Here is a 16,460-nt window from a genome sequence, read left to right on the forward strand (position 1 = left end):
AACCATGAGAGAGCTCTCCTCCTTGCTCAAGACCTTTTAAGTGGGGCGGAATGTTCCAGAAGCAAGTTACCACTAGCCTATCCAGGGGTGCTACATCACCTCTTGCCCCAAACTTCCTGCACACCCTCTGGGACATTAAGAAATGGCGTCACCCAGGAGTCACTAGTCACATCTGCTCCATGGGCCTCTGCTCTGCCTCTCGCTGACATCACTGCCAGTGCTGGTCCCATAATAATCTTGAAAGGGAGCCCCCTCCTGTGTTGGCTCCAGAAATCTGGGCTCCTTTCTTTGTTTGGTAGGCTTGGGCAGGCCCATTCTAAAACTGTGTGACAGCTGATTTCTTGAACCCCACAACAAAGGCCTTTGTTCCTGCTTCTGGAGAGAAATGTAATTAACTGGGCAGAGCAGGGTGAAGAAAGGCCTGGGCTCTTATTTGAGCTGAGCCAGAGAAATAGGACACTCCTGAATGACCCATAAGATGTACAGATATTTTTCTTGAAATTGCAGAATTGATTTGCCCCGCACAGGTTACACCCTAATTCAATATGTCAGTGGTCTCTATAGGTAACAGAGAAGTAACACTGCTCTTTAAAGCAGTCTTCCACATAGGTGTATAATGTAGTATCACTGTAGACACGAAGTAAACCACACAGACTCTCCCTGTGAGTATACACTAACATTACGAGGCCTACCCCAGTCGGTATCCGATCCTTCAGAGTCCCCCCTGCACCAGGCTACCTGTTGGAAGTTACCAGACTGTGCAGGATAGGAGTCTATAACCCGCAGCTCTAACATGTGTGCACGTGTTCACTTTTAACCAGCTAAGTGCCCCTTAGCTTTGCTGTGTCACAGCCACCTTATCTTAAAAGGCGGACACTCTCAGCAAATGTTCCTGGGACAGCCTTGTCTTTTAATAGTCTGTGTGCTGATGTGTTGGAAGTAATAACTGTGTTATAATATTAATGTATAGAGGGAGAAACTAGACTTTGTGTTCTGGAAAACATAGGGGTTTCATCTGAGGAGTGACTACATGTACAAACCTCCATCTGCATTAGTATAACTATTTAATGGTTGAAGGGACTGACAGTTATCCAATTTTTCATACAGCAACAGAAATTTCGTCGTGTAAGGAAAATGTCAGATGATGAAGATGAGGAGGAAGAGGATCTTGGAGAGGAGCATGACAAAGAGGCTATTGCAGATGAAATCTTCCAGGACGGAGAAGGTGAAGAGGCACCTGAACCCCCGGAGCCCACCATTACTGTTGCAGAGGAGGAGGAAGAGGATGAGGAGTCTGGTAAGTTATTTGCATGGAATCCAATCTGCAGTTTCATTGGGTAAAAAAGGGGTCGTAAGTGTTTGGAAGAGATGAGAAGTGGTTAAATAAGAAAATGGGCCCTGCTTAATGCGTAAAGGAAATTTGATAGCATTCTTAGGGTGAAGAACTACCACATTTCTGGGCTCAAACCTTCTGCAATGATTACGTGCAGACTAGTTATTTAGTTTTTTTTAGAGTATGTGCGCTTGCAATTTGTCATTTTTGGGAAGAATTTGGTTTAATGCTAAGTTTTTTACTTATCTGGTTGTGTCACATCAAATTTGGCAGTATTGGTATGCATACATACTGCTATTTGACATAGGAAAGACCTCTGCACATGGTGGAAAAGCTTTGCTGAACTGCCCTTAATGATTTTTCCCCTTGTGAGGTCAACAGGTCCTCCATATTTCAGCTTTTGTTGACATCCAAAATTAGTTCAGGAATTTCAGTCCGTTTAAACTAATCTAAAAACATTTCAGACACCAACATTATTATATAAGGTGCTGTAGACCGTGTGACAGTACTTTGCTTATCAGATGTGTAATGACTGTCAAGTTGAAACAACAAAATAGGGTTCACCCTTTGTGAGAAGTTGGCCTGGCATATGATGTCCACTATTCTAGTGGGCACCTTGCACCAGTCCAAACGACCGTTATTGATGGTAGGTTCAAGACCACCTTTATAGAAAGCTATCCTAGTGGTAGCTGTGGAGAGCAGTCTTCAGGCTAAGTCTTTAAGGAATGTAAAGCAGCTTGTTTTACCAGTCTATAATCTATTGAATAATCAAATGAAAGTACACCACACAAGATATATATCTATATATATATCTATATCTATATCTATATCTATATATATATATATATATATATATATATATATATATATATATATATATATATATATATATATATATATCCCAAAGTTTGCCCAAGCAAAAGAGTGGCACTCCAACAAAAGCGCAAGGTTGTGAGCCTTTAATTAATGGTATGAACAGTGTCCCATCGGCCGATTCCATTTGGCAGCAATTCCGTCATGTATTGCCTGAAGTGTTTCAAGGGTTGTTCCCTCTTCCTCAGAGGCTTCCCACGGAAAAGGTTGCGTGCTGTTTCCAGTTGCAGTTCCACTTAAATATGCTTATTTCCACGCCCTTGGATTAGGCTGCTTCTTTGAGTCTGTGGAGCATTGTGGGTAATGCAGTCCGTGAAACTATTCAAGCCACAGATGGCCGCACTAATTCTCTGCCGGATAAAAAGATTAGATTTACCAGCCCTGGATGGGCCTCAGCAAATGGGAGCCGTTCTAAATCCAGCGCTGTTGCTCCACTGCAAGCCCGGTGGAATACCGGACTGTGGCCCCGTACATTTAGCAGGGTGGTGCTCGCTCAGCGGCTGGACCACCGCCAAAAATGAAAGCTCCAAAGTTTGCCCAAGAAAAAGAGTGGCACTCAAACAAAAGCGCAAGGTTGTGAGCCTTTAATTAATGGTATGAACAGTGTCCCATCTGCCGATTCCATTTGGCAGCAATTCCGTCATGTATTGCCTGACTCGTTTCAAGGGTTGTTCCCTCTTCCTCAGAGGCTTCACCCGGAAAAGGATGCGTGCTGTTTCCAGTTGCAGTTCCACTTAAATATGCTTATTTCCACGCCCCCTGGATTAGGCTGCTTCTTTGAGTCTGTGGAGCATTGTGGGTAATGCAGTCCGTGAAACTATTCAAGCCACAGATGGCCGCACCAATTCTCTGCCGAAGAGACCGGCCGAACCTTTGAACGCAGATCTGGCTGCCGAAATGGAGTGGAAGAAGAGGCGTCTCGAAGCCGAGATGGAAAACATCCTGCAACGAAAAAAGAATTTCGACGCCAGGATGAAAGACTACATAATCCCGACGAAGCCCAAGCCACAGGTGCATGTGGTGGTCGAGGAGGAAGAGGATGAAGTCGAGGAACAGATGGAGAATGTCGAAATATTCGACAAACCAGACGTAGACGAAGCCGCCTTCGACTACTATGAGGAGGACGACGCCCGCAGGACGCTCCTGGGTTCGGCGACCTCGGAAAGTCAGGAGATCGACTGGCAAGAAGTCGACACAGAGTCCTGAAGAAGCGTCGACACGTATCCTTCGAGGCCTTCGCCGCCAGATGACATTGGGGTGTACAACACAGTCCTCAGTAATGCAGCGGCTGTCTTCAAGGTGAAACTCGACGAAGAGCAGCAGAAGGCTGACTTCCTCCTCGAGACACTGCTCCCCACACAGACCAGGAGCCAGTACTTGCCAATGCTGAAAAGTGTCATGGCACAAGGGAAAGAAGCCTTCATGGAGCCGGCTACATGCAAGGCAGTCCCCCCAAGGACTGCAAAGAAGTATAAACACTCATCCAAGGACCCAGACTACATCCAGGGCACGGTCTCAGCTGACTCAATCATTGCTGCCACGGCAAGGAAGAGGGCTAATGTGCCTACTACCTCAGGGCCACCTCCAGACAAGGAGAGCAAGAGGATGGACTTGGTAGGGAGAAGAATTGAAAGGAATGCCGCGATGCACTGGCGAATGGCAAATTCCAACGCACTACTAAACAGGCATCAGTACCAAATCATGGAGGAACTGGGCAAGTTGATAAAGAATATGCCTCAGAGACAAAGCTGAAAACCTAGTCGAAGAGGGGAAGAATGTGGCAAACTCTTGCATCAAGACAGCCCTGGACGGAGCTGACACCTCCAGTAGGCTCATGATGATGGGCATCACAGAAAGAAGACCAGCCTGGCTCCGGGTGTCAGGCTTCAAGCCAGAAGTACAACACAGCATCCTGAACACCCCGTTCAACGGACAGACCTTGTTCGGGGCCCCAGTAGACGAAAAGCTCAGCCAACTAAAGAAAGACAATGAGACAGCAAGGTCCATGGGGGCATTGCAGTTCAGAGGGCCGAAAAGGGGCACCCCATCACGAAGGCCCAACGGCAGGGGTGGTAACCAGCCAAGAACATCGCACCAGGCGTTCCAACAATCCCACCAGGCGGAGAACCTAACACAGCAAGGGCAACAAAAGCAGTCCTGGCAATACCAGCAGAGGGGCCAGTCCTTTCACGGGAGAGGCAATGGACGTGGCCAGAATAGGAGGGGAGGTCAGCAACCCCCGCCAAGTGACTTGGTCAGGCAACGTGTGCCCACCCAAATAATAACTCCCAGGGTGAGGCACAAGGACAACACGCAGGGGTCAAGCGCACTAAGCACCTGCCTGCATGTGAGACCAGTGGGAGGAAGACTAAAACATTACTTTCAGGAGTGGAAGGCAATAACTTCGGACAAATGGGTTCTAAACATCATGCAGTTCGGATACTGCATAGAACTGGAAAAACACCAACAAGCAGAAAGCCAAAGAAAAGGCAACTAGCAAGGAAAGAGCTACAGCTACTCCAAGAGGAAGCGAGAGAGCTCCTGCAAAAACAAGCCATAGAACCATTACCTTACAGAGAAAGGAACAGGGGGGTGTATTCAACGTACTTCCTGGTGCCAAAGGTAGACTAAACAATGAGACCCATCCTGGACCTAAGGTTCTTAAACAAATTCATAAGAACGCAAAAATTCAAAATGACATCCCTACAAGAGGTGCTCCCTCAATTGCAAAAACGAGACTTCATGGTCACCATAGACCTAAAGGATGCCTACCTGCACATACCAATGAACAGAAGTCACAAACATCTGCTCAGATTCGCCTTAGGGGGAACACCACTATCCCTTCACAACCCTAGCGTTCGGTCTAAAATCGGCGCCAAGGGTCTTCACAAAGTGCCTAGCAACAGTCGCAGCACACCTAACAAGGGAGGGAATACACGTATACCCTTACCTGGACGACTAGCTAATAAAAGCAAGGTCATACCAGATATGCAAGGAGCATGCACAGAAAGTGACAAGAACACTGATGGACCTGGGATTCTTCATACACTGGGGGAAATCCTCAATGGAACCAGAACAAATAAAAATCTTTCTTGGAGCTCAGATCGACACCGTACAGAGCAAGGTGTTCCCAAGCGAGAAGAGGTCAGTTGCACTGGTGAAGGAGACGAAGCTCTACCAGAGGGGTCAAGCTCAGACAGTGAGAACAGCGAGCAAGATCATGGGCATGATGGCATCATGCATTCGCCTAGTGCCAAATGTGCGGCTGCACATGAGACCCTTACAGGAGTGGTTACAAGAGCAATGGTCACAAGCAACAGGGCGTTGGGAGGATCTAGTGGTTGTAACGCACGCAGTGCAGAAAGAAATGGCATGGTGGAACATGGAGAACCTGACCAGGGGAAAGCCTCTCACGCCGCCAACTCCAACGGTGACCATTACCACAGATGCATCCCAAAAGGGATGGGGAGCTCACATGGAGAAACTGAGTGAGGGGTCTGTGTACACCAGCAGATGCGGGAAAACACATACATTTTCTGGAGTTGAGGACAGTTTTCCTTGCTATAAAAGCCTTCCAGACAAAACTGTACAACCATAGGGTGTTGATCCAGACAACACAACAGCGATGTTCTACATCAACAAGCAGGGTGGAACGCAATCGGCCACGCTTTCGAAGCTGGCTCAGGAGATATGGGCTTGGGCCATCCCTCTCAACATAGACCTGCTAGCCATACATCTGCCAGGGAAGGACAACGTAGAAGCAGATTGGCTCAGCAGACAGACATCGGCAACCCACGAATGGGAGCTCAATGCACAGGAGACGAGAAGGCTGTTCGACAGGTGGGGGACACAGTCCGTGGACCTATTTGAAACACGTCAAAATGCATAATGCCGAAGCTTCGCATCCAGGCTGCCCAGGGAGGGGTCCCTGCGGAATGCCCTATGGATAGACTGGTCGAGGACATTTGCCTACGCTTTTCCCCCGATACCGCTGATGCACAAAGTCCTCAGCAAGTGCAGAGCGAGCAACATGACACTGATACTGGTCGCACCACAGTGGGCCAGGCATACATGGTATTCGCAGATCATGGAGATGGCACAGAGCGCACCCCACAGATTCGGAAGGAGAAAGGACCTGCTCTCCATGCAAAACGGGCAGGTGCTACACCCAGAGCAAGAGAGCCTGAGCCTGGTAGCGTGGCTCCTGAGGACATAGAATTTGCGCATCTAAAACTACCAGAGACCACCCTGTGGGTAATTTGGGAGGCACGAAGGCCCAGCATGCGAAAGTGCTATGTCTCAAAATGGAAGAGATTCACTCTATGGTGCAGGAGAGAGAAGCTGCACAATAAGATGCAAAGGGACTCAACTGTGCTAAGATACCTCACGCACCTACTAGACAAGAAACTAAGCTCATCCTCCCTCAGAGTTCACTTAGCAGCAATAGTCGCTAACACAAGAGGGGAGACGTGTAAGAGTTTCTTCACCTCACAAGTGGTTAGAAGATTCCTGGAAGGAGCTAAGAGGATTGCGCCTCCAAAGAGGGTGCCACCACCTGCATGGAACCTTAACCTGGTCCTAACAGAACTGATGAAACATCCTTTCGAACCAATTCACAAAGCATCCCTAGAGAGGCTAACAATGAAAACAGCTTTCCTGGTAGCAATCACATCGCTGCGCAGGGTAAGCGAACTTCAGGCTTTAATGTTACAGGAACCCTACATCCAAATTCACAATGATAGGGTGTTAATGAGAATGGACACCACGCCGAAGGTGGTGTCAGGGTTCCACATGAATCAAACCATACAAATACTAAGTTTCTTCCAGAAACCAACAAGCTTTGAATGAGCTCTTCACACCCTAGACGCCAGAAGGGCTGTCATGCACTACATTGAAAGGACAAAGGAACACAGGAAAACAAAGCAATTCTTTGTTTCCTTCGCAAAGAGTTTCATGGGAAAACCAGTAACTAAAGGAACAATTGCGAGATGGATCGCACAGACAATACAATTCTGCCACAAACAGGTAGGGGAAGAACTGGCAGGAGGGACACGGGCCCACTCTACCAGGAAAAAGGGAGCTACAATAGCTTTCCTGGCCAACACACCCATTCAGGACATATGCCGGGCGGCAACATGGGCTTCAGTGCACACGTTCAAACAGCACTACTGCGTGGATATACAGATGAACAAGGAAGCACAAGGAAGCACAAGTCGGACAAAAGATGCTTCAACACATATTCAATAACCAACGCTCATCTTCCACCCAGCCGCCACAAACATGAGAAACCGCAACAAAGTCTATGCACAGCATAGTGAATCCAGAAAGATTCACTCCGCAAAACGAATAGTTTATTACCTGTCGGTGTAGTTTTGCAGCTTGAAGATCTTTCTGGATTCACTAGCGAACTCACCCACCTCCGCCAGAAAGATGAGGCTGGAGAGGAAGGGGGTTGAAAAACATGAACAATTACTTAAACAAACAAACCTTGAAGGTTAAGCGGGGAATGACTTACTAGAACATTGCCATTGCTTCGGTAACAGAACAAACACGAGAAAAAAGAATCCCAAGAGGGCGCCCAAGAGTGGGTGCTTCCGCAGGAAGCGTGCCGACGTTACCGGAAATACACCAAAAGATTGGACGTCAACGCCCACGCCCACCTTGGCTACAAAAAAAACCCAAAAGAAAAGACTACGATTCCGGACCCAACCACAAGACCGCAGAATAATGCACAGCATAGTGAATCCAGAAAGATCTTCAAGCTGCAAAACTACACCGACAGGTAAGAAACTATTTGTTACAATGTTAAAGATTTAGGACACTTAGGAGTGGAATGTGAGGGAACCCCTTCAGTACTAGACACTTCGAGAGTCAAGACCCATGGGAGCATCGGAGTACTCGTGCTACCTCACCCAGGGAAGCCGGGTGCATAGGTGTCTGGTTTTGTCGTCGATTCCTATGGAGAGCTACAAAGAAGTGCTGCAGGTGACCAGGAGCAAAGTGTCCGGATGGATCCAAGGGTGGATCGGAGATCTGAAGAACCTGAAAGCTGAGGGGGCAGAGTCTGGGTCACTTGCCAGTGACCAGGATGGCGCAGGAAGTTGCCAGCTGATGTCTGGTGCTTTAAGGTGAATAGGTGAAGCTCGACTCTTCAGCCACAAGTACCAGGAGGAGTCGACGACGACCATGAGCTGGATTCGAGCTGTCCCACGAAGGATGTTGAGTTCTGCAGCGTCGGAATCCGAATTGGACCCAACAAGCCTTGGCAACAGCAACCCACGCAAGATGACAAGATTGGCATCGGTGCAGAGACCAGCAAGGTCTGAGGGACTCACCCTGTGGAGGGGAGTCTTAGCACGTCTGGAGCAACCAGGAAAGCTCAAGAAACAATGGATTGTCCTTCATGGGGATCCACTAGCCAACGGATTAGGGATCGTGAAGGAGCCATGAGCTGCGGTGAAGAAAGCAGGACCACGGAACACTGGTGGAGTGTAGGCCTCTGAGCTTTGGTGCAAAAGGTGCTCGGGCAGGGGCTTCAAATACCCCAATGCACAACTGCGGGAAACTTCGGGAAGTAGGCGCAGTCGCAAAATTGCAGGTTGTCCAGTAGTTCCAGTTCCACGTCTCTCGTGATAGCTGCTGCTACAAATCCGTTTAATTCGAAGCATCTCCCCGTAGGGGATACTACGAATTAAATGTCGCGGGTGATTGCTGGTGGCATGAAGCAAGGTATTGCCTGCTGTAGCCTTCCTGTGCAATTTTGTGTGGAGTGTCTGTTCATGAATAAATACTTCTACATCCAGGAAGTTAACTGATGTTTTGCTAATCTGACCGGTAAACTTCAAATTCAAGGAGTTTACATTAATTTCCTCAACAAACGTATTTGCCGATGTTACCTCTCCCCTCCAAATCAGAAATAAATCATCGATGTAACGATATATGCATATGATGTTGTTATTCAAGTTCTCTGCAAATTGGTGCCGGAGTACCTGCTTCTCCCACAGCCCCATGTGCAAACATGCGTAGCTGGGGGAGAAGCAGGAACCCATCGCCACCCCCCTAGTTTGCTGAAAACACACCTTATCAAACATAAAATAGTTGTTGTAAAGGCACATTTCAATCATTGCAACAAGCATATTGTTGTGTGCATAACAGTGTAAAGGTCTGTTATTCAAGAAGTGTCTAACTGCTTTTAAACCATCGCAATGATTGATACTGGTATACAAGGAGGTGACGTCTAACGTCATAAGCAAATAATCCTCTCTCCATTGTGACCTGAAAATAACACTTTTCATTGGTTCAGGATCTTTTTTTTCCCAAATGATGAAAGCCCCCACCTTTTTTCCTTATTCTACCTTTGTGCTTTGAGAGAGGTAGACCTGCAGTTATATCAGTCGAAAATGGCTACATTAGCTGCAGCTGCTGGATCATCTGGACCACCACCACCACAAGGACCTCCACAACTTCACAGTGGTGGAGATCAAGAACAGGAGGAGGATGAGGAGGAGAGTAGATTTGTCAGAGCGGACAATATTACCTACAAACCTAAAGAGCACATCATCTGGCAATTTTATTCAATCCCCAACGACAAAATAAAAGTAAATGCACCTAAGGCAACCTGCTTAATCTGTCATCAGGAGCTGTCAAGGGGGAATCCCAACAAAAAATACTCCTTCGGCAACGACACGATGATCAGACATGCTTCGGAAGCATCCAAATAACTATGCTAGGGCAGAGGTCAGGGAACTGGCCAGAAACCCTGTCCAATCTTCTGCCAGCACCTCCCAAACTAATGTTTCCACCCCATCGGGACCAGAAGTTAGGGAGATATGCTCCACCATACAAACCAAATTTTCCAATTTTAAAGTGGTTTGTATTTTTTGTGGACAAACAATATGCTATGGAGAGCAATGCATCACACTTATTAATTGTGCTTGGGATAACCACAAGTGCCCAAGGAAACATTAATTTGTTCCGATTTTTTTTTTGCTCTTGTTGAGCCCTTTAGAATTCCCTGTTTTTTGTTTCTCCCCTTAAAAAATACAAAAAAACAAAAAATGTTCAGAAAAGCCAAAAAAAGAAAAAAATGTTAAAAAACCAATAAAAAAAATATAACAACAAAAAGAATAAAAAAAACAGTTCTTTTTAGAACTACCTCCAATTAAAAAAAAATTCTATTTTTTGAAAAAAATCTGTCATTCTTTTTTCCCCATGGTACGCTCCCCGGTGCAATTTTTTTTTGCCCCGCGGGGCCCTTTTATGGCCCCCACATCAAACCTAGGGGGTCAGAGGGGGTCTACTCTGCCCCCTTATGGTAATTTCCCCATTTGTTTTTGCCACCTTTTGTGTCTCGATTTTACCGAGACACAAGATGGCGGCCGCTCCGGTCTGTTTCGAATGTTTACAAACACCCGAGAGCCAATCAGCTTTCCGTGCGCAAGTCGCGTGGCGCGCCCGGTGCGCTCCCCGGAGCGCGTACCGGGGCGCGCTTATAGATATATATATTTTTTTGAACCTAAATTACTCAAAAACCACTGGAGCACATATCTTGAGACATAGCAAAGGCACATCGGGCTACCAGTCCCTACAATTTTGCCAAGTTTGGTGGAAATCCATTCAGCCGTTCGGGCTAAAAGTGAGTTTGAGCGCCCTTTGGAAATTAACATGGGGAAAACACGTTTTGGGACTCCCCTTTTATCTCGACCCCAGCTTCACGAATCCCCCCTAAACTTTCATTGAAGGACCGGAGCTCGACGAGGCAAATTTGAGGACATTTTCAGGCAGATTCGTCAACCGACTCCAAAGTTATTCCAAATAGAATTTGAGATTTTGCATTGAAAAAAATCCTAACTATAACTACCTACTGGCGACCCGTAGCTGGTAAGTAACATACTTTATTTCAGAAAGGCATCTAGCTTGGCATCCCCACAGAAAGTGTCCCTGGCCTTACGTGTTTCGAATCTCTTTTGATTCTCATCAGAGGCCCGTGTCAGCAACCTCTTCTTTTCAACTGCATTCTCCCGCTCGAGTTTTATGCAAATTACTTGGCTTCAGGTGTGCCTCTTTAGTTACATTTAATCAAATTTCACGACCCTCCAGTTGGTTTGGTTGCTGCACCTCGATATGGGACAAAGTTTATAGCCCTCCATTGGGCTTCAGGATGGAACTCTGGTTGCCTATATTTAAAAGACCAACTGCACCCGCACAGAAGTGGAATTTTCCACCCCCTGGGTCCTTTGATTTAAGGATGGTGGGTCGTCTGTTTCGAAAATGGGGGGGGGGTGTTTTAGTGTGTGTGTGTGTGTGTGTTTTACTCAGGCTGCAAGTGCAGACCTGAGGTGCCAATTTGGGAGGCTTCCCATGGGTGGCATAATACACGCTTCAGCCCCTGCTAGGCCTCTGGGGTACCTATGCCCTTAGTACCTAAGGTACCGTATACCAGGGGCTCACAAGGTAGCTCGGTAACCAATCTGGTATGTACCTAAAGTACATGCAATCAATTTAGAGAGAGAACAGCTTGGCTGTGGTCCTGATTAGCAGGGCCACAGCCAGACTAAAGTCGAAAAACCAGTGAAAAACAGAAAAAAGTGGGGGTAACCATAGGAAGCAGTCCCTACTCTCCAACACGCTTTTAATAGCACCAAGAGCCTGTGGTAACAAACATCACAAAAATATATAATATGCTTCTTGGGCAGCATGTAATTGTATAAAAAATAAATTTTTGCCCCACACTAACATACATTTGAATGTTTGATTGTAGAGACAATATTCACACAATATTTCTACTTATTACATGTTTTTTGAAGATCTATTTATAATATTGTTTGAGACATTCGTGGCTGTAGATACACATGCTTAGCATAATTCTGCCATCTAGTTTTGGGCTCCTAAGAGTGCAAGTTGTTTCTCTGCAAAGAAAGTATTTTGAGTCATGAGCTAGATGGCTCCTTCTCTTGCTGATTATGGGCATGGCCATCAACTCCATTGTTAGATTGTTTTCTTCCACCGTCTGGTTTGGATGTGTAATCCTCTGCTCCGGTTGTCCTCTTCGTTTGACCCTACCATGCCTTACCGTCTGTATTATTTTCGAACTTGATTCTTTTCAGTCTTCCTCGTCTGTCCATTGAGGCAACTTCATTAGGATGACTTTAACAGACTGCAGCGGGCCTTCACCCTTCGGGGCAGACTTTATCTTCCACGTTTCCTCCACACACTGTCCACCTAATTATGGAACGAATGCCATTCAGATTCTGTGCTCGATGCCACGCCAAGTACCCACGCTCTGATCTGCATGAGGGTGTGTAACTTGTGTCTCTCTTCGGACCATCAGGAAGCCACCTGCGAGGCCTGCAAATACCTTTGGTCCAAGAAGATGCTGCGTGATCGAGCTCGAGAACTCGAGATGCCCCCCTGCAGCGCTGAAGACACGTCGGACATTTTTGGAACCAAAGACCCTGAGGAGGAGGAAAACTCCCAGATGTCTACAGCATATGAGGGCTCTTAATTGTCTGGAGACAGTTTATGCTCCGAGCTACAATAGTAGGACATCAAGCCAGGAGAAACTGTGAGTACAGTGCCCGTCATCTCGATCCCGGCCCCAACACCTCTACCAACATTCCATTCAAAGAATTTTGGTTCGAGCAAAATCTTTACTCGCAGCTATGTCTGATCTGCTCGGCAACGGCTTGGTGGCAGAAAAGCAGTAGAAGACACACGCTCTCGAACCCACTCCCTCACCATCCTAACCAGCCAAACTTCAGACCCCAGAGTGTTGGTGCTGAAACTGCACTCCAGCTCCACGTCATAATCTCCCATCGATGCAAGACCCTTGGCATTGAAAGCCTCGGAGTGGAAAGGATCGGCATCAAAAGGCTAGCCGTCAAAGGTTTTGTCGAAGCTGAAATCATTCTCCATTGCAAGGTGCACAGTCTCATCTGAAACAGTGGCGCCTGGGCTCCAAAGCATGCAGGAGGAAATATACTTGCGCCAAAAATATCTGGTCATTCAGACACTGGCCATATCCTGGCTAGATTTTTCCATACTGGTGCATATCCTGCAACAAGACAACTTTTGAGGAGGCTTTGGACATACCTATACTGCCGACGCACAGAAAGGAAGCGGACAAGGCAACTAGCCATGTGCATACGATCCTACCACTTTCACCAGCATCCTATTCCCCAGAAGGTTCTATTAATTCTTTCCGGGTAGACGGGATGATGATCAGTACCCCATTCTACCTCAGGATGATCTGTGGGACACTTATGACATGAAACTACCTACTGACACATTCCCCAATCTTTACCTAGCAAAGCATTGTTCTCCAGATTACACCACTACCTACCACAAAATCAATGGAATATGTAGGTAAGTGTCCAGTTTTGCGTGGTTGCACCCAGTTTTTGACAAACTGTTAATGTACTTTGACTAAGTGTGCCCTTGGTTCCTGCCAACCAGGTACCCAGGGCCTATGTTCTTTCCCTAAACTGTTCTGTTTCAAAACCCAATTGGTAACTCTCTGGCCACATGCAAGTCCCTTGTAAAAGGCACCATAGGTACCAAGGGCACTGTGACCAGGGAAGACTTCTAAGGGCTGCAGCACGTATTGTGCCATTCTTAAGACGCCATACACACACACCCCCATTGCAGGCTGTTTGTTTTGGTGAAAAACAAAGTGAAGAGTCGACATGGCACACATCCCTGTGTACCATGCCTAGAATCCACTACCCTGGTATAGGCAAGGCACCCCTCTAGCTGGGTGCACTATACCAGTGGTGAGGGTACAGGTGCATAAGCCCTGTACCCCCTACAGTGTCTAAGAAAATATTAAGACATTGTAAGTGCAGTAATGCCATAAAGAGTAAATGGTGTTAGGAGCTTGTCATTATGAACTCTAGAGCACCATAATGGCTATACTGAAAACCGAGAAGTTTGATACCAAGCTTCTCAGCACATTAAACCCACACTGATGTCAGTGTGGGCTTTAATGAAAAACTCACTCCACGGGCATCTTAGAGATGCCCCCTGAAAAACGACCCAAGTCTAGTGTCCTGGCTGAGTGACTGTTAACCAGCTGCCACCACCAGGCATGTTTCTGGACCCCCTGGGTCGAGAGACTGCCACACTCTGGGTCCTGAAACAATGCACATCCTTGGATGATGTGCCAAGACCCAGGGTGGGCAGGGTCCACGAAGAGGAAGCTTCAAAGGCTTGCTGCTTATGTGAGCAACGCCAGCCATTTGCTGCTCCAAGCAACTGGCCCTCACAGGTTCTGACGCCCACTTTGGGCGGGAGAATTGACGGGAAAACCAAGTAAGGAGGAGAGGTTTGGCTACTTTTGCCAACCCCACCCGTCAGGTGGGGGAGGCGAGGTCAAGCACAACTCTCAGTACCTACCGTTTTGCAGATGGTGGGACCCAGCCAACCAGAGTGAGACATATGCCCCCCACTATGAAGTGTGTAACCTGTGTTTATCACCTGAACACGACGACTCCAGCTGCACAGCTTGTGCCTCCTTCGATCCAAGAAGACCAATTGAGATCGGCGGACCTGTCTGTGCGACATGCAGAGATCAGCTCCGGAACCGGTGGATATCTTCGAAGAAGGTCCATGAGTCCCCGAAGAAGATTCCGACGATCTCCAGATCGTATCTGAGGCAGACGACTCCGATGACTCCATACCATCAGGTCAACGCGTTAGCACGACTGCCCCTACCCTAGCCCCAACCCATTAACCAAAGGCTAAGGTCAAAACTCCGCCTTCGGGACTCAGTCGAGACCAAGACATTGCTTCGAAAGCCCTGCCATCGAGCCCGGTTCTGAAGAAAATATTAAAGACTTCCGGTAGCTCCATACCGAGCAAACCGCACGTGCCGATACTACCAGCTCCCTCGGCACAGAAACCAAAAGAAGTTTCGGTTGCGAAAAGACTCAAACTGTCGACACCTACACAAAAGACGGCACCGAAACCAATGAAACCTGCTTTGATTCCAAAATCTTCGGTGCCGAAACCCACAAAGCCTGATTCCGATGCCTCCAAGCCCTCGAACCAGGCCTCGACTCCGAAAACAATACCTTCGGTGCAGAAAGTACGCCAAAGGATTATACAACAAATCCTAAGGCTAAAGACAAGCAAAAATCAGGCCCGGAGCCGAAAAAACCGGCGCCGAATGCAATTTTTGAAGAAGACCTTTTTACACCTGATCCTTTGTAAAAATTATATACATAGATCCAGAAACAGGACATGTTTCCACCACACCACAGAGGAAGTCAGATACAGCACCTACACATCCAGTGCCTGTCAAGAAGGAATCTGCCACATCTCCTATGCACCCTTCTTCTCCCGTATCTCCTTCTCCTGCTCTCCCTTTAAACATTTCACCTCAAAATTCTCCTCCTCATTCTCCACAACATACACCTCCTCAAGAGGCTGATGATGATCAGTACAGCATGGGGGGAGGGAAAGACCCAGATGATCCTTTAACCTACCGAACAGGCTCACCAGACTGGGAATACCCAAACCCACAGGATATACCAGATATTCCTGACCTACATATATATCCATCTAAGCCTGCTCCTCCAAGAGACAATATCTGAAAGAAATACGTTAGTGATAGATTCCTTACCTTAGAATATCCCAGGCGTCAGACTGGATCCGGAAATTTTTGCGTAGCAGTACCCTTGCGCGTAGGTAGGAGTCGTCTGCGGCTCCGCGTCCGTCGTCGGCGTCGTGGGGGCAGTGATGACATCGTCGGAGTACTTAGACGCCGCCTCCGCGTGCTGACTGTAGGAGAGTAGGGTCTGCAATCCTATGTTCACCCCCGATTTTTGCTTTTTGCTTCACTGGTTTACGACTTTCCCTGGCTGTGGGCCTGCTAATCAGACCCACAGCCTAGCTGTTCTCTCTCTAAATTGACAACCATGTACCTTAGGTGCATTTACTAATTGTTACTTAGCCACCTCATCAGTCCCTGTACAGCATACCTTCGGTATCCAGGGCATAGGTGTACCCAGGGCCTACCAGGGGCTGAAGCAGGTATTATGCCACCCCTGGCTGGCCATCTAAACAGACACAACTGGCTGCACGACAGCTGGGGCAAGGTGGTGTAATCACCCTTTGCTTTAGATATAGTTCCCTATATCTAAACCTAAACATATATTCCTATCAGTTACTCCTATGGAAGGCCTTATCAATCCTGAAGGCAGAGTGCTTGGAATTATGTGAGATGGTGCTCTGGCATGAGCTGAGCCCGTTTGCA

General features: G+C 47.3%; 1 protein-coding gene across 1 annotated transcript in view; it reads left to right on the plus strand.

The window, feature by feature from the left end:
* Positions 1 to 1,107: 1,107 nt before the first annotated feature.
* The window catches only part of LOC147666286 (transcription elongation factor SPT6-like), a gene marked incomplete at its 5' end in the record, with an annotated part of 590,122 nt that continues 574,769 nt past the window's right edge, over positions 1,108 to 16,460 (plus strand). Inside the window, one exon of the mRNA XM_086949158.1 lies at positions 1,108 to 1,297. Coding sequence (XP_086805284.1) covers positions 1,108 to 1,297 — 190 coding nt within the window. The remainder of the gene's footprint in view (positions 1,298 to 16,460) is intronic.

This window comes from Lissotriton vulgaris, unplaced genomic scaffold, assembly GCF_964263255.1.
Source record: "Lissotriton vulgaris unplaced genomic scaffold, aLisVul1.2 SCAFFOLD_1495, whole genome shotgun sequence".
NCBI classification, from domain to species: domain Eukaryota; kingdom Metazoa; phylum Chordata; class Amphibia; order Caudata; family Salamandridae; genus Lissotriton; species Lissotriton vulgaris.